The 17849-nt window shown below is 41.3% G+C and overlaps 2 protein-coding genes across 6 annotated transcripts in view; both read left to right on the top strand.

The window, feature by feature from the left end:
* Positions 1–6241, top strand: part of mprip (myosin phosphatase Rho interacting protein) — a 40818-nt gene extending 34577 nt beyond the window's left edge. For all 3 annotated transcript variants that reach the window (XM_053639249.1, XM_053639250.1, XM_053639251.1), the window contains 5 exons: positions 19–126; positions 603–689; positions 785–947; positions 1129–1214; positions 5334–6241. In XM_053639249.1, coding sequence (XP_053495224.1) covers positions 19–126; positions 603–689; positions 785–947; positions 1129–1214; positions 5334–5405 — 516 coding nt within the window. In that variant the 3' untranslated portion in view covers positions 5406–6241. The remainder of the gene's footprint in view (positions 1–18; positions 127–602; positions 690–784; positions 948–1128; positions 1215–5333) is intronic.
* A 780-nt stretch (positions 6242–7021) lies between these two features.
* si:dkey-94l16.4 (transcription factor 20) lies at positions 7022–16812 on the top strand. Of its 3 annotated transcripts, none has more exons than XM_053639082.1 (6): positions 7022–7771; positions 9018–11563; positions 13209–13302; positions 13792–13841; positions 14732–14815; positions 14917–16812. In XM_053639082.1, the coding sequence occupies exons 2-5, from the start codon at positions 9023–9025 to the stop codon at positions 14777–14779; spliced, it is 2733 nt and encodes a 910-aa protein (XP_053495057.1). In that variant the 5' UTR covers positions 7022–7771; positions 9018–9022; the 3' UTR covers positions 14780–14815; positions 14917–16812. The 3 variants fall into 3 exon arrangements, 2 of the variants coding, with proteins under 2 accessions (XP_053495057.1, XP_053495058.1); XM_053639083.1 differs by lacking the exon at positions 7022–7771 and adding an exon at positions 7783–8207; XR_008387451.1 differs by lacking the exon at positions 13209–13302.
* The last annotated feature ends 1037 nt before the right edge of the window (positions 16813–17849 follow it).

Here is a 17849-nt window from a genome sequence, read left to right as displayed (position 1 = left end):
TTTTTGTGGTTTTAAAAGGAGCTGAATAATCGTCTGGCTGCTGAAATAACAAAAATGAGATCAATGACCAGTGAGGAAGGCGAATCTGGAACGGTCATTCATGGAAAGGAGCTATATGAACTAGAGGTGCGTGTTCACTCCTCCTATCCACTCCACACAAACACAATCTTATGTCTAAAATACTTCTGCATATGTAAAACCTACAGTATTGTCCAGGCTGTTAGATGTACCTTGTCTGCTCTCCTAACTCTGCTCCTGGAGTATCTGGGTCCTGAATCTTTTCCCTACTTCATACATGGGATGCTGCAAATCGCATATGTTACAAATTTGAATGAACCATATGCTCCGTTCTAGTTTACCACTAGCTGGGCATGAACTTAGTATTACCTCATAGGCTTGCTAGCACAAATTAGCAATACTACTGAGGCAGTGATTGGACAAACAAACAAACAGGAAGTAGATTATGAGCTGTATATGTTGCTAAATAAAAAAATAAGGGAGTACAATTTATATATTTTCCAGGCAGAGAATTGAATTACTCGATGAAGTAAAATAAAATGCTACTTGTACAATATATAAGTAATATATAAGCTTGTTTGTAGGTCATGCTGAGAGTGAAGGAATCAGAAGTCCAGTATCTGAAGCAGGAGATCAACTCATTAAAAGACGAACTACAAGTCGCCCAAAGAGTACGCATTTAATTATCAGCTACAATTTCTAATTAATTCAATCGAATGAACACACAGCACCGGAATGCTGAACTTGTTTGATTTCGACACTCTAGGATAAAAAGTACGCAACGGATAAGTACAAGGACATCTACACAGAGCTGAGCATCGTGAAGGCCAAGGCCGAGCGAGATCTGGTGCGACTACGGGAGCAGTTACAGTTAGCACATGAGGCATTGGGAGAGCCCACACCAGAGGAGGTGCAGCGGGGAGGATACGGTAAGATGTCGGAGTGTATAATCTGGACAACCAGTTTTGTCTCCCAGTCGACAAATCCATATGCAGCACTCCAGAGCGATTTTATTATTATTATTATGCAGAATGTAATTTTCTGCTCTGTGTAGTGATTGATTTAGATGAATTTTCTCACACCAAGGATCTCAAATACTTTTTTCCTCAGATATCATGAAATCAAAAAGCAACCCGGACATTCTGAAGATGGCCGCCGCAGCTGCGAAACGCTCCGAGCGTACCATGAGGTCAAAGGTACATATCTCGAAACAGAACTGTTGCTTGGGTAGAAATCTTTCTCCCTTCATTTTAGTATTTCACCAATTTAATTCCAACATGACCAGTGCAGATACTTCCAAAGCAATACAGTACTGAGCAATACAGTTAACATCCTGCTGTGCTTTGTGGCATGTACACTATATGGCCAAATGTTTGTGGACACCTGACCATCACACCCATATGTGGTTCTTCATCAAGCTGTTGCCACAAAGCCGGAAACACACAGTTGTATAGGTCTTTGTATGCTTTAAGATTTTCCTTCACTGGAATTAAGAGGCCCAAATCTGTTCCAGCATGTCAATGTCCCTGTGCACAAAGTGAGGTCCGTAAAGACGTGGTTTGCCAAGGCTGGCAGTGGCAACCTTCGGGATGAACTGGAACGCCGACTGGGCCCCAGGTCTTCTCATCCATTGCCAGTGTCCGACCTCACTAATGCTCTTGTGGCTAAATGGGCAAATCCCCACAGTGACACTCCAAAATCGAGTGGAAAGCCTTCCCAGAATAGTGGGAAGAGTTATAACAGCAAAGGGGGACTAAATCTGGAATGGGATGTTCATAGACTTTTATAGTATAATTTCCGAGAAGTACTGACCAGTTCACAATACACAGTACTACACAGATCAGTTCACAACCTATCATGCTTAGTGACAAGGTATAAAAAAAAAAAATGCTAAGCAAGCTAAGTTGATCTCTAGTTTGGATCAAGACTGCAAACTTATTTGGGCAGCTACGGTCAAATATCTCAGTAGGAACAGTGATTTAAAGTTCATTCGTTCATCTTCAGTATGCACTCTATCCTTGTCAAGGGTCATGGTGGATACATGTTGAATGTGATGCAAGTTCTTCACAGGGCACCATGCACCCACACATTCATGCACTCATCTGTGTCTAGAGGCGATTTATCATCGCCAATTCACCTACCTGCATGATTTTAGATGGTGAAGGAAACTCTTAAGGATAGATTAAACTTAATAATAGGTTATAGAACTAAAGCACATTCTTCTTTGGCATTTTTATACCTTATTATTGTCTTATTATTAGGGTTATTTTATTTCGTAGCACAGTTTCATACACCTTGTAATATACCATTTTAGTGATCTAGTGTATTTCTGTGTTGCTCCCTACAGGAGAAAGCCTGGTAAGTAATGGTGAGAAGTGTGCTTTTGAATGTCCCTCCTCTAACACACAGTGGTGTGGCTGATCTCTTTGTGTGTTTTTGGGTGTTTTTTCCCCCTCCCCCTCAACCCCTCAGTTTCTGAATTGCGACTTGCTGTGGAATAGTTAAAGACGAACACACATTCACTGCTATTGTTGGATGAAATGACATGGGAATAGACAAACATGAGGGATCAGAAGATTTGTAGATGATGGACTGACTTGCTGTAAGACACGGGTTAATAAAGTAAAAGCAGACTGTGTCCATGTATGCATAGTTTTTGATGCATGTGTAGGTATCATCTTGTTATACACTGTCCATTCATGCGCACTGAAAGAAGGATGTTTCCCTCCAACATATTCACCTCATATGTACAGAGGAACTGAAACTTTGCCCTGTCAAACTGAACATTTAAAAGCAATCGAGGATTGTTTTTTTTCTTTTAAATACTCACCTACTGGAAAGCTTCCTCCTCTCAGTGCAGAGTTTAATTGCAGGCATATTACAACATACAGAGATTATGATCCAGGATGCTCCCTTTTTTTAAGGGATTAGGTGTACGAGCAGAGCTGGCGCCGATTTCTGCAGGGTGGTTTAAAATTAAAAATGTGCCCACCTGCCACTTCTAATACAAGTGTTTTATGGTTTGCACATAAACCAGTCAAATTAGTATCATTACCATGATAAAATTGAATATACACTCACTGAGCAGTTTATTAGGAACACTATACTAATACTGGGTAGGGCCTCAATTTGCTCTCAAAACAGCCTCAATTCTTCATGGTGTGGATTCCACAAGATTCCTTTGAGATTCTGGTCCATGTTGATGTGATTGCATCACGCAATTCCTGCAGATCTTTCAGGTGCATTTTCATGCTGCGAATCTTCCACATAATAAAGGTGTTCTATTGGATTCAGATCCGGTGACTTTGAAAGCCACTAAACTCATTGTCATGTTTATGAAACCAGTTTGAGACGACTTTTGCTTTGTGACATGCTGCGTTATCATGCTGGAAGTAGCCATTAGAAGATGGTAAATTGTGGCTATGAAGGGATGCACATGGCCAGGAACAATACTCAAATAGGTCGTGGCATTCAAGCGATGATTGATTGGTATTAACGGGCCCAATGTGTGTCAAGAAAACATTCCCCACACCATTACACCACCTCCACCAGCCTGGACTGTTGACACAAGGCCGGTTGGGTCCATGGATTCATGCTGTTGGTGCCAAATTCTGACCCTGCCATCTGTGGGCCTCAGCAGAAATCGAGATTCATCAGACCAGGCTACATTTTTACAAAAGCTGTTCAACTCTTTTGGTGAGCCTGTGCCCACTGCAGCCTCAGCTTTCTGTTTTTGCCTGACAAGCAAAACCCAACGTGGTCTCCTGCAATTGTAGCTCATCTGCCTCAAGGTTCAACGTGTTATACATTCTGAGATGAGTTGCTGTTGCGTTTCTGTCGGCTCGAACCAGTCTGGCCGTTCTCCGTTGACCTCTCTCCTCAACAAGGTGTTTCCGTCTGCAGAACTGCTGCTCACTGGATGTGTTTCCTTTATTTCACCACTTTGAGTAAACTCTAGTGACTGTTGTGTGAAAATTCCCGGAGGTCAGCAGTTATAGAAATACTCAAACCAGCCCGTCTGGCACCAACTATCACACCACAGACAAAATCACTGAGATCACATTTTTTCCCCATTCTGAAGGCTGACGTGAACATTGCTGCTGGCTCGTATCTGCATGATTTTATGCATTGCACTGCTGTCACACGATTGGCTGATTCTTAGGTAGTTGCATGAATGCGCATGTGTACATTTGTTCCTAATAACGTGCTCAGTGAGTGTATATTTTTAGAAGTGTAAATAAATAGTAGTCTGCCAGCCAAGGTGGCATGATGTTTTGCGACTTCAAAAACTGACACGCATTTGGCTGATAGTGTGTTAATTTCACACCCTGGTGCTTAATCTTCAAGAGTATGGTCAGCTAAATCTGGTGTGATGCATATTCTTATGCAAAAATGCTTTCATTGCATCCTTTGGATCTGGAGCAAGGTACAGGTAAATAAGTTAGGAATAAAACATGACTGGGAATGTTGTTACAGGAAAATAATCAAAGCTGGGCTGGTATGATGTTCCCATTCCAAAATTATTTTTCAATAACTGCATGTCCCAGTGTGTTTGATTCCTCTTTATACCACAGCAATTTGTCAACAATTATCTTTTTAATCTAATAAAGGTCAAAGTTATCCATTTACAGTTATGTTTAATGCTGTGGATCATTCATGAAAACAAGTTAGTTCCTGTTACCACTTGCATTATAACAGCTATAAACAGGCATCAGCTTCTCATTTTCCCCCTCTCTCTCCTGAAATTAATAATCAGGCAAAAAAAAAAATGCACCTTGCCATGTTACAAGAGGAACCAGAAAGCGAAAGTGTTTTCTGTCTTGAAAACTTGTGAACCGTTAACAAGTACATATACCGGAGACTCCTTTTACAGACAATATTATAACCATATCAATGATTTTTTTTTTTTTTTTTTTTTTTTGGTAAATAACACTTTTATTCTTCCTTCATAATCTTAGATTGAGTCTGATTGTGCACGAGCTGTTACTATAGAAACGTTAACGTAGTCAAACGGGTGCGTTAAAATAAACCTGCTGTTTGAATTCCAGCTTGCACTATCGTCAACGCTGCTGTTAAATGGATCAAATTAAATACCCGAACCTTCTCACCGGTTAGGTTTGAGAATTCAGCAGCGCTGTGGTATAAAAGAGTTCATATGTCCGGAAGCAGCTTTTAACCGAGACGTTTACAGTTCACCCATCACCGAAGCATGTCACTAAGATTTCAGCATGTCCACCGAGATCACTTTAGTCTTCACGTTTCAGTATTCTCCATGGAAATGACCTTACATTGTCCTGTCTCTGTTCTCTTCTCAGAGTCTTAAGGAAGGCTTGACAGCTGAGCAAAGACTCCACTTGTTTGACAACAAGGACACGAAGGAGTTCTGAAACTTGACGCCTCAGCCCGGCTTTGCTGCATGTTATAGAGGTCCACCATATTTTATCCCAGTAATTAATCACTTAGAAACACACTGGTCACGGCACACAGCATATTATAAACATGGTATGAAGTTTGAATTTTATGTCTCTAGTCTGCATTTTGTGCACTTCAGTTACTGTGACTTTTTTTTTTTTTAATCATGTCTTAATGTAAATAGTTGTTTTTAATGAAGCATCTATCATTCATACACTAAACATGACTGTGTCAGCTACTGTTTTAACTCTAGTATGTGTGAATAGCCAAAGGATGGATAAATATGTAATGACTCGAATTACACTTACTTAATAAAGAGTAGAAACAATCATACCTGCAGACGTGCTTATTACGCTAGATGTGTTTATGCACATTCCCTCCAGCTTCCTGTCAATTCTGACGAAATCAGATGGCTGGCAAAGTGAAAAAGAGACACTACTTGATACCCAGAAGTGTTTGGTTTGTACATGGAGATTACTGAATGTTGACCAGTTAAAGGCATGGTGTTTGTTTCTGGAGGGCTTTTTTCCTAGTGTAAAATATATAAACAGATTTATATAGGGGGTTTCTTTATGTAATCATGATGGTCAATCCACTGATTGGGAGGTTTTTTTTTTTTCCTGTCTTGCCCTTCAAGCTGATAATGTCTGTAGTGATGTTCAGTCACAGTCTCTTGTATTTATTTAAATGTCATATTTGGTTTTTTTTTTGGCTCACATTTCCATTCCTCTATACATTGCTATTGTAAATATACCACAAATGTACACCGACTGACAGCAGGTTTATTAGCAATAAATATTTTTGCACCCTGTATTTTGCCTTTGTGTCATAGTTGACCACACACTCTACATATGATTAAATCATTTTTGCCAACTTAGAGACTTTATCACTAGATTTGCCGACGCCTTTAGTGACTTTCAGAATTTACATTTTTTTAAAAGGAGCCGAGGTTTGTTCTACTGTCTTCCAGTGTGTAAAGCCTGATAATTGGCTCTTCCTTAAACTTTCTTCTTCACTATAGTTCCAAGTAATAAAAGTGAGCTATTCCATAACCATTTCCTATGTCTGTTTCCCAACTACCCTCTACAACTGCTTCTTTTTGTTTGTGTTCTTGATAGAAATGGTGTTTTGTAAATATGGAAATCGTTTGTTATGCCATGACCAAATGATCTTTCTCTTATTTTGGTGACGTTTTAGGACCACCGTTTAAAGACAATAATACACTGTTTTGAGAGTAAAGTCGCAATATTTCAAGAATAAAATCTTAACATTTTACAAGAAAAAAAAAAAGCAGCAATATTTTGAAAACAGTTGTGATGAGATGTAACTATCGATAGCCTTGAAGGTGACCACTGCCTGTGGTTTCTCTTTTGTGCTCTTCGAGTTTGTTCGTTCGTTCGTTCTAATCTAAATGAACGCAATTTCTTGCAGTCATTTCAAAGTGTTAATATTAATTATCTGGTGCTGATGTGCCAGAAGATTTTCATAGCTTTGATATGCACCATTCTATCAGTGTTATAACTCCCCCCCCCCCCCCCCATATTACAGTGTTGTTCTTGAAATACTGTGATTTTTATTTTATTTTTTTCCCCCTCATATGACAACTCTTCCGTGAAATATTCCGCATTTATTCTCAAATTATTGCTACTTTTTCCCTTGTAATATTTTTTCCCCTTGAAAATGATTTATTCTCTAAATATTTTGCCTATTTTTCTCATTAAATCGCACTATATTAAGACGAAGTCTGTAGTTAAATCGCTGTCATAGTTTAAATTAAAATAACTTTTTTTTTTATAACCCTTCAAGTAACGCGTTTTTGATATGCAAACCATCGTGATTACTATATTCATATGCAAATTAGTTCGTGACATCATCCAGCGCCTTCGAGCATAGTCGAGCTACTTTCCCCTGAAAAGATTTGGCAGCCCTGACTTGAAACTTGTAGCTAATTTAACACTACTGAAATCCGAAAACATTTCTCTTGTGTAAATTCAATAATAAAAAAAATAAAGCACGGATATAGAAAAAGAAAGAAAAGAAATGGTTTTAAACCGTGTACAGCAGCTATAAACGGTGCAGAAACAGAGTACAGTGTGGACTCTTCCTACATGTCCCATAATGCTCCATAATGGCCTCATCATGACAATAATGCTGGAATATTAGCACTGCTTTGACAAAGCTAGCTTAGCTTCACGATGGACACAGCACTTGGCCATTGTCTCGCCCAAAGTCAGCACACTATTATACACGTTTTTACAGTTAAAGTAATCCGTTAATGGGTGTCGGAATGGGTTGTAGAGTGTTTCATAATTCCGCGTATTAACCCAGCGTCTCTTTGCGGGTAAGTTTTAATGTAGCCGCTCGCTTCTTTGTTGTAGCTAACGAGACATTAGCTTCAGCTAGCACAGGATGATAACTAGTGTGTACAGTATCTATCGCCTTATACACTTTAGCCTTATTAATTAGCTTTATCCGGATGAGTTAGCTTGGTGAAAGGTTGTGTTAGCTTTCTGAGAGGTTTATGTGGTTTAGAAATGCTAACGAGCTAGTTGTTAATCATAGCCAGCTAGCATGACTGACTGAATTAGCTTAGCTTAGCTTAGCTTGCTTGCTAGGTTAGTCAGCTGTCAGTGGGGGAGAAAAAAAACAATAGCACACAGATGTGTGATTCTAATAGCGTGTAATTAGCTTTCAGATTGAGTGTCGTGTGGTAACATTGCTAACCTAGTTAAGCACGGAAACCCTGCCGAGCTAGCTAGCTTTAAAAGCATTAGCCTGTGAGTGGTTTCTTATCTTTGAGTTTTTGACAGTTGCTTGGACAAATAGTCTTGTAATATTCCGTGCTCAAAAAGCGATAAAAAAAAGACCAAACGATAACTCTAATGTACATGGCAGACATGTTGAGGCTACCTTAGACATTCTGCTTAATATATCTGACCTGCTAGTGTTAGTGTTTTCTATCTTGTCATAAGTTTAACTGGTAGGTTGTTTGGTTTTTTTTGTTGTTGTTGTTGTTTTTTATGTTTGTGTTTGCTATTTGTGTTTGTCTAAATGCTAAACCTCTCTTGGAAGCAGCTCGTTAAAATAGGATAGCCTTAGCTAAAATAACACACTTCCAGATGTGCCTGTTGGGGAACAGCTAGCCAGATGTTGCAGCTGCTGTTTCCTCAAAGCCAGATCGTTAGAGCGACTTTTAATGCACTTTTTCATTTCAGAAGATAAATGTATCTAAAATCCGATACTCTGTTTGAGATCAGACTGTAGGGTTGAGTGCTACAAATTTAATGCAGGCTACTACGGAGTTCCTTTATTTTCCATTTAATACTATTCATTCATTCATTCATCTTCAGTAACCACTTTATCCTGGTCAGGGTGATGATGGATGCAGAACCTATCTTGGGAAAGCTGGGCGGGAGGCGGGAATACACCTTGAACGGGATGCTGGTCCGTCACAGAGCACCATGCGCACGCGTTCATACCTACGGGGCGATTTTCACGCTGTATTATGTAATGGCTGCTTTGTGTTGTAACTGACGCATTTCATTAAAATTCTTTTCTTGTTCCGTGTCTTTTGCTTTGCATTGCAGCTGATATGGAACAGCCTTCTGACAACTCGGATGGTTTACAGCCTCAGGAACTCTCCTCCGCCTGCAACCTTCCTCGCGTTTTTGACCTGACGAAGAACACAGAGGAATGTCTGTTAAAAACCAACTCGATAGAGGCCTTGCATGTCGTCCAGCCACCAGGCTGGTACCTGAGTTCCGGGACCAGCAACGGGTCAGTGCTTCCAGAAGACGAGACCGATCCTTCGCTGCAGCCCAGCGAGCAGATCCAACCAGACAACGCTCTTTCCAACACCACAGTTACGCTCTCGTATGTGACCAGGTCCCATGTCTTTTCGGGCCACGAGTCACTCTCGCAGCATTCACAGATTTACAGTGTTCCGATAAGCAAGGCGTTTTCTCTACACCCCGCTGCGTATGACGCAAGCCAGCTGGTCACAGATGCAGGTGGAGCACCGCTCTGTGTGGAAATGGACCAACACTGCCTGCAGCAGGTGTCTGTGCCCGTAGGCTTAGCCGCCTGTGCCAGTTCGTTTGATTTTGTCACGCCCGTCGTGGAGAACGTCGCAAGTCTCTGTTATCTTCAGCAGGCACACAACATCGGTGGCATACAAGATGTCGAGAGCCTCGCTCTGGAGACGCTCCGATCTTTACAGCAGAACAACCCGGCGGACTGCAAGATTCCTCTCAACTTGGACGAAATTCAGAACGGCGCCGTCGGCAGCTTGTGGAACGCGGGACCCGTTGACGGGAGCGTTCCAGCTGGCCATGTTGAGAGCATAGTGGATCAGCACAAGAACGGCAACCCGGAAGTACTCTTCCTGATCTCCAGAACCGACGACCCAGTTCTTTTACCGAATGATCAGGAGCCTGCAGGTCTTGCTGTTTCACTAAATCAGGAGTTTCTAAATGCACTGGAAGATTCTGTGTCACCCTCCTTCGCCTCACTGATTGGAGTAAAGGATGTTTCCATTCTGCCCCAGACTGCAGGATGCCAAAGTGAAGAGAACTCTCTTGCTGAAGAAGCTAACACTCGGCAAGATGAATTAAGTAACGTGGAATCTGATCCTGTCATGAGTGCAGAGGAGAGAGATTCATCGTCTGCCACCGATGCATTAGGTACCACCATTAGCAGTGAACTAACAGTAAATAACTTCGACACGTCCGGGACAGAACAGTCCGAACAGAGCAGGGCGTTATCCGAAGTACAGAAAGAGGAGACGCACGTTCTTAATGTGACACAGAAGAAAACACATTTGCCTAGACGTTTGTTTGCCAAAAAGGAAACACTAGTAAGAAAAGAACTTCCCCCAAGAACTAGAAGAGGGATGAGGTTAGAGGCCATTGTTCAGAATATCTTCCCTTCCAGGTACAAATCCAGTCATGTCTCTTCTGCAAAAAAATGTCGGCGTTCTGACGCCCAGCCGGATGAGACCACTCATCTGGGATCTAGCCAAGATGTGTCATTTGGCAACAGCGACAACAGCGTTTTCGAGTTGGAACGTCCTCTGAAGGTTGGGACTGAAACTAATAAAAAGACCGCTCGATTACAGGACAGGTCAGAAGAAACAGACGCCGCCGATCCAAGCAAATTATCTACCTCATGTTCCGAAACTGTTTCAAAACATTCACAAGCTGTCCCATCCCCAGGGATGTCACACAAACCCATTACGTACGTCAAGACATCAAAGAAACGACCGAAACTTTCAAACAGTCCCCCAGTAAGGGTGAGAAAAAGGACTGCGCTGCCTACATCCAAACAGACAAAAAGCCCTTTAAAGCAACAGACTTTAACTACGAGCAGCAAACATTCAGCAAGCACGAAACGAGCTCCTACCCCTAAAAAGAAAAGGAGAACGCATAAAGTGGGGCAGTCTTCCATGTTCTCCCCCAAGGAGCCGGAAATAAAGCTCAGATACGTCAGCTATAAAGATGAGAAAAGGGAAAAGAGAGACGAGACCTTCTCACCTTTTGTACATGTAGACCTGAAAGCATATCCTACCTGTACGGTAATCAACTACCCTGATGAGAGTGTCAGGCTGAGCCGAGGGAAGCAGCCTACCCCAGTCGCGTCAGGGAAAATGCCCACTACACCGTGTCTGCAGTACGGCCGTGTCTCCACGGAGGGCACGCACTGGGACAGCCTCGTGTGCTGCCTTTGCGGAGGCTCTGCTAACACTATGGACCTGGGTGATTTGCATGGCCCGTATTATCCTGAGGGTTTCAGGCCCGAAGCGAGGCTGCCTACTAACCCTCAGGAGCCGAGAGAGGACGACTCCAGCGAATCGGATTCATCGAGCAGTCAGCCTCGAAAGCCACGTCACAAGCTGCAGGCAGCTGCTCTAGGAGCCTATCAGAGATGGAGCAGTGATGTTGAGCTTTCCTGCAGCCCTGCAGCGAAGAGATCCAGGATGGACACTGTGACAGACTGGTATGCCCCGCCAACAGTGCCCTTAGAAGCCAGCGAGTACTGGCTGCACGAGGACTGTGGCATATGGTCCGCTGGGGTCTTTCTCGTCAGAGGGAAGATTTACGGGCTAGAAAAAACCGTTAAGATGGCAAAGGAGACGGTACGTTTATATTACGCCAAGTGAGCAGGGTTTCCATCCACCTGTTTGGATGGAGACCCTGAAGTGTGTGTGTGTGTCAGAAATACAAAAAGTTGTAAATCATTGCTGAGGTAGAAGAGTTGCTGTATCAATACATAGACGTGATAAATGGTTTTATTTGAAGCATTTAATGGTGAGTAACAAAAAAAACCTCTGTGGTTGGTCGTCTGGCATGTCAGTCCAAATTGCTTTCTGTTAAAGTAGGCGGTTCTTGGCCACATTTATTTATGTCAAGGGTGTCCGATTTTATCCGGAAAGGCCCGGCGTGGGTGCAGCTTTTCATTCCAACCCAGCATCAGCCATGCCTGAATCTGTTGAAAGCTCAACCGATTGAACAAGGTCAGCTGATTTAAACAGGCGGAATCAGGTGTGGCTCCTGCTTGATTGGAACGAAATGCTGCACCCACTTCTAAGTCAATTCTCTCCAAAGCCACACCCCCAAAACAATTGCTTAGGTTGTGTTGTGTCTGAATGAGCTTCCTATTCGCTGTAAGGTGAATGAGTGTTGTCTGAATTCTTAGTGGACAATTTATTCTCTGGATAGTTCATTATACCATTACCCACAGTGCATTGTAAATCCGGTGTACAAGCGATGCACATTACTTCTGCACTAAGTACCAGAATACCGATTTCCTTTCATTTGTCTGGATGGATACTGTCGGTGTACTCACTAGTAAGTGTTGTCTAAATTCAGTCTGGTGTTTCCTTTATTGTTACCCCCTATATAGTGTCCTATTGAGAACTGTGAGGGAGTGATTTCAGACACAGCACTAGTGAAAGATGGAGGTTTTTTTTGTTTTGTTTTTTTAATTCTTTTTGTTCTGATTGGTTGGATGTTTGTGATCTACATTGTTTCTCTACTGACCCTGTTTCTATTGCAGGAATGTGATAAAAACATCACTGACCACACCTTTAATAAATGAATATAAATGAATATCTATTGAACTTTAGTCCGAGGTCACATGACCAGACAAGCACGCCGTCTCAGTGACGCTGAGCGTGACGAGCAGCAATGCAGTTTGCAGTATTACTTCATCAGTCCCTCCGGGATTTCGCGATCGCAGAAATGAATGCAACATCAAGCGAACTCCACGATATTCGAAGGAGCTTGCAATTTTTACAAATTACAGCAGATTTAGCCTAAGACACAACGCATTCAGCCAAAGCTCTCTTCTCTTACGTGCGTCATCTACCAACAAGCATCACCGTGAAATACTGCGCAAAACAATTTGGTGCGATTCAAGTCGTTTTCCGCAACCCAAAAAAAAGCACAAAAGTCTCAGGAAATTCAAGCATTTTTACAGTCAGAAAAGAAAAAAAATTTAAATCCTGTATGGACTGTTTCATATATCACATACATAACACCCTGTACATAATCAGTGCAACTGGAGCCAGGGACCTTATTTAACTGTTGATTAGGTCCTCTTCAGACTGTTGGTATATCGGTGATGTGTCGTTTCTGTTGCCGGCCTTTTGAAAATTCGCTTAACGGATGGAAACTCAACACTGGTTAGCTTCAGTAATGGCTCTCATTGATTCCTTTCATCTTTTCTGTTTGTGCAGCTTATGTTTTCATGTTCAAGCGCTATTATTTACATCTTTGCAGATTTGCTCCTCTTGCCATAAAATGGGCGCCACATTGGGCTGCTTTTTCAAAGGCTGCCCTAACAAGTATCACTACATATGTGCAATGCAGTCAGGTGAGTGGCTTTTGACCGATGATTACAGACAGCTGTTTCCCCTCTTTTTTGTTCCATGTGCAATTTAACAGGTCTTCTTGAAAGACATGCCGAGCAACTCTCCGCGATGCACCGCCCGCTGAGACAGCTGTGTTGTGTCTGTTAACAGCTGCACTTTTGGCTGTGTTTGCTGAGCAAACTTGTGCAAGCTTGAGGGTAACGGGGGGCGGTGTGTGGGGGGTGGGGGAGGGGGTGGGGGTCGTCGAAATGTAGAGGGAATGTGTTTGAGCACGAACAGAATAATTAAAATAAGGTTGATAAAGATTTATGGAACCTGTCTGATAAATCAAAAGAATGTTTGCTACAAAGTTTAGACAGCACCTGTACATCTCTCATATCGATTCCATCATGACATTTTAGCTTTGGTGTAGCAACATTTTATTGGCAGTACTGAACTTGTTAATTGACCCAGCCAGTTCATTTCATCAGTGCTCGCTTTTCTCTCCACAGGTTGTGTCTTATACGAGGAAAACTTCTCAATGAAATGCAGAAAGCACAAGGTAGAGTTTGTTTTCATTTCTAGTGCTTTGAATCGACCGTTTCAAGGTGCAGTTTGTCATTTTTAAAGCCCTCTGCAGACTACAGTGTGAATTACAATTGAAATGAAACTATTGACAGGCCTTCTCCATCCTCCACTGATTCCTCTTGCCCTGTTGAAACGGCTTAGTGACTCCTTTATGACACTTTTACAGAAAAGTGGCAAGGCTGTACAGCTTGCCTTCAGCTGGAGGTTTAGCTATGGGCTGCATAGAAACTTTCCAAATCCTTTGCATGGCAGTGCTGTGAATCACCATATATGTAATGTATCTTTAAGATTCTGTAAGTATTACCAGATCTAGGGTGGCACAGTGGCGCAGCAGGTGTTGTTGGTTTAATCCCGAGATCGGGTTACTGTCCGTGTGGAGTCTCACATGTTCACGTGGGTTTCCTCTGGGTTCTCCGGTTTCCTCCCACCTTCAAAAAAAACCCAAAAAAACATGCAAATAAGGTGTATTGACTATGCTAAATTGCCCCTAGGTGTGAATAAATCTGTGAAAGTGTGTGTGCATAGTGGACTGGCATCCTTGTGCTTCCCAGGGTACGCCTCGGATCCTTCCTGACCAGTATGAAGCAGTTACTACAAACGAAAGAATGAATTATCTGTCTAGAAAAATTCCAAACTGCATCTTTAAAACGATTTATCCATCACATTGGACATCTGATCAAAGTCAAGTAAAATCTCTTGCAGCTCACGCTTGCATTTCCAATAAAGATTTATGCCATATTCCACTGTTTATCTTGGATTCAAAGTCAAACCGTTAAACAGTCTGCCATGGTTGTCATGGAAACACACAGTTTTATGCTTTGTATATAGCACTTTCAGCTTTTTTTTTTTAAACTTTCGCCACAGAACAAATCCATTAAGGGTGTATCATCGAACAAACAGAACAGCAGGTGACCGGGGAAGAAGATGCTGCACGGTTACTTACACAAGGTTACTGTTTTCAGTATATGAGTTGTAGAGAGTTAAGAAATATATATATTGTGCCAATATTTCATATGTTAATAACATCCAACACTCGTGTCTTCCTGCAGAACCGGAATCCTGTCTGCGGGTTCAGCCACTAGTCTGCCGTGCTCAGAGACCAAGGGCGACTGACGGAAAAGCCTCTCTGGGACTCAGACACCACATACCTTAATGCTTTCTCCTGCCGTTTCACTGTCACTAACTTCTCTTCCAAACGTCAGCCGCACCGACCGATTTCAGACACGTCAATACAGCACTTGCACGCTTGCGGCTGTTTACAGATGAAGCCTAGTATCTGAAAAGATCCTCAGTGAAGTATTCTTAAAGACAATGGGATGTAAACTAGAACTAGACGCTCTCTCTCGCTCGCTCTCTCTTTCTCTCTCGCTCTCTCACTCTCTCTCTGTCTCTTTCTCTCTGGGAGTATTTGCTCTAAAAGTAATAAAGAGCATAAACCATTGGAATAAATTGCACATTTATAGGGCTCAAAGCATAAGCCGTATCTGCTCAATCTAACCACAGCACAAAGCCAATCTACTAACGATGTAATGAATTCATGGACTTTGTAGTGTAATCATCTTGAATTTATTTATTACGTTTGGGTTAAATTCAATTGTAAATTTTCATGCAAGTGTACATGTTAATTTAAAAGAAAAAGAAAAAAAAATACTTTGCTCCTCAGTGGAATTTTATAGACTTTGTGAAACGTCTAATCTATTGCAGCAAATCCAAGTCATCAACATTACAAACATCAGCTGTTGGATGTCAGCGTGGCGGTCAGCAACCATATAATATACATTCTTAATTTTATTTTTTTTTATTATTATTTTTTACATTTGTGAGTCATTCTCACAGCTTTTCCTGTATATTTGTGAATTCATTTGTGAATGTTGTTTCTTCCAGACGTCTGAAATGAGGGAATTGCACTTTGGAGTGCATCATGCTTATGTTAAAGCCTGTATCTCTCACTGAGGCAATAGTATTGTCCTGAATTCTTCAAGCCCCAAACGATCTGATCCCAGCACTCCTCGAAATAAAGACATAATGAAATAGTACCAGCAATAACGCTATTTGTCATTTTGGTACTATTATCAACTAAAAACCGGTGAGCTGTGCACTGTTAAATGGTACATATCAGAAAACCTGAGTGTACATTAATGTAATTCGCCATTTATTTTCACCTTAATATTTAAGTAACTTGATTAAAACGTCAAAGGAGCACTTACTTTCCTTTGCTCAAAATGGCTGCCGTTATTAACATGTATTAAAATTGATGCATATGGAACACTGCCAGTTCAGAGGTTATGTGTTGCGATGTTCCCATTCAATACTCATGTACTGTAAATCTGCTTCCCAGCGACATTGTAACCATCAGAGCTGAATTTTTCTTCCTTACTTTACATTGCTGAATTGCTAAGACAAATCAAGACAGAATTGTTTTTTCTTGAGATCAGACTTGTATTCAACGTGATTTGCTACATTAGGGAAAATCAAAGGGATGGGATTAATGTTGAAACTGTTTGTACGTGTAAAGGAACGTGTTTATCAACCGCATCTCTTTGACCACAGAAAAGAAATCCTGCAGTGTTGATCATGACCACCTGACTCGAGCCATGTCGTGTGCCATATTACTCGTAGTTATGTCCTGTTTGCGTTTCTGCAAGTGTCGCTGTAATGTACGTTCTGTCCGACACACACAAAAAAAAGGTGTTGAGCTTTATATTACCACACAACCATGCTGAAAATTACCAAAAAAAAAAAAATTGTGCTCATATGTTGTGTTGTGCTGATTTCTTTTCTCATTGGTTTCTTGTATCATGTTTTTTCCAAGATCCTATTCTCAGGGTTGAGCCTTACATTCTTTGTCATGTTTTTACTCCCAAATTTATTTATCCAGGACTGACTACTAGAACACTCAGTCAGCGCTAAATAATAAATTGGCTTCTTTTATTTTCTCTAACACACTGCTGCACTCCTGTCTTTATGTCTGCTCTGGCACTTTGTCTTATGCTGCTTTTTTACAATTCAGTTTAGTACAGAGATGTGATTTATTTCACACAGGAACATTGAAGTTGTAAATTTTGGGGTGTGTTTTGTTAAAAAAAAAAAAAAAGAGAGAGAAATACACATTTTACTGTCTGTTTCTCAGTGTGTCTAGATTATAGGTCTAAGCTAGCAGTTTTTATGTGAATCTTTTTGCATTTATTCAGGTGAGGAAGAACATGAATGAAGTGCTCTGAGCAGTTGAGAGTTAGAAGCCTTGCTGAAAGGCCAGTCAGAAGTTCAGGGATTTGACCTCAACCTCCCAGCCAGAACCTTAACCACTGAGCTACTGCTGTAAGTAGGTTTCAGAATACAGCTGTTGTAAAGAAGTACAGAAGTACAGCAAGCACTTATTCACAATGTACAGTAATATAAAACACAGGATGCACATGTCGATTTACTTTTAATAAATCTGACCTTACAGGAAGACAGTAGTATTGCAAAGACAGAAGTGGACAGACGTTCAGGGGTTTGTAGGTAACAGAGTTGAACGCTCGCTGATTGTGTTCAATTTCTCTTCCATGGGGAAAAATAAATGACAAAAGGGACGTGGCTGGGCATCAGTGTGCCTGAGCACGTGAGGGTCACCATAATGCCAGTGTATACTATTTGTCAGTATTCACAGAAAACATTGGGGAGAAAAAAAAAGTAATGTGTGTGTGTGCAGATTGCTACAGTACATCTATCCTGCTCCTACATGTCTACGAAGTAATACTACAACGTTAAACCATGTTGTTTTTTTTTCTTTACAACTCCAGCACGTCATAAATTCATGCAGGGGGGGGAAATAATCCACACAAACACACTGAAAATCTAAAGTATTAAATCCAGCCAACCCTCAGGGGTGCACCAATAATCAAATTCAATTCTGAGTGAGGTATAAACTCAATCTGATTCAATTTCGTTTCAATTGTGTCACTTCTGTACATGGAGCTCTCAATTGTAACATTACTGAACA

Source organism: Ictalurus furcatus, chromosome 13, assembly GCF_023375685.1.
Source record: "Ictalurus furcatus strain D&B chromosome 13, Billie_1.0, whole genome shotgun sequence".
Lineage (NCBI taxonomy): Eukaryota > Metazoa > Chordata > Actinopteri > Siluriformes > Ictaluridae > Ictalurus > Ictalurus furcatus.
The sequence above is the reverse complement of the archived record's forward strand: the minus strand, read 5'-3'. Positions and strand labels throughout refer to the sequence as shown.

Bases quoted from the DNA above. Each gene is read 5' to 3' on its own strand.
- si:dkey-94l16.4 (XM_053639082.1), top strand. From the start codon at position 9,023: ATGGAACAGCCTTCTGACAACTCGGATGGTTTACAGCCTCAGGAACTC. The intron at 11,564-13,208 runs GTACGTTTATAT...ACATCTTTGCAG, and splicing joins TTAAGATGGCAAAGGAGACG to ATTTGCTCCTCTTGCCATAA. The intron at 13,842-14,731 runs GTAGAGTTTGTT...CTTTCGCCACAG, and splicing joins TGAAATGCAGAAAGCACAAG to AACAAATCCATTAAGGGTGT.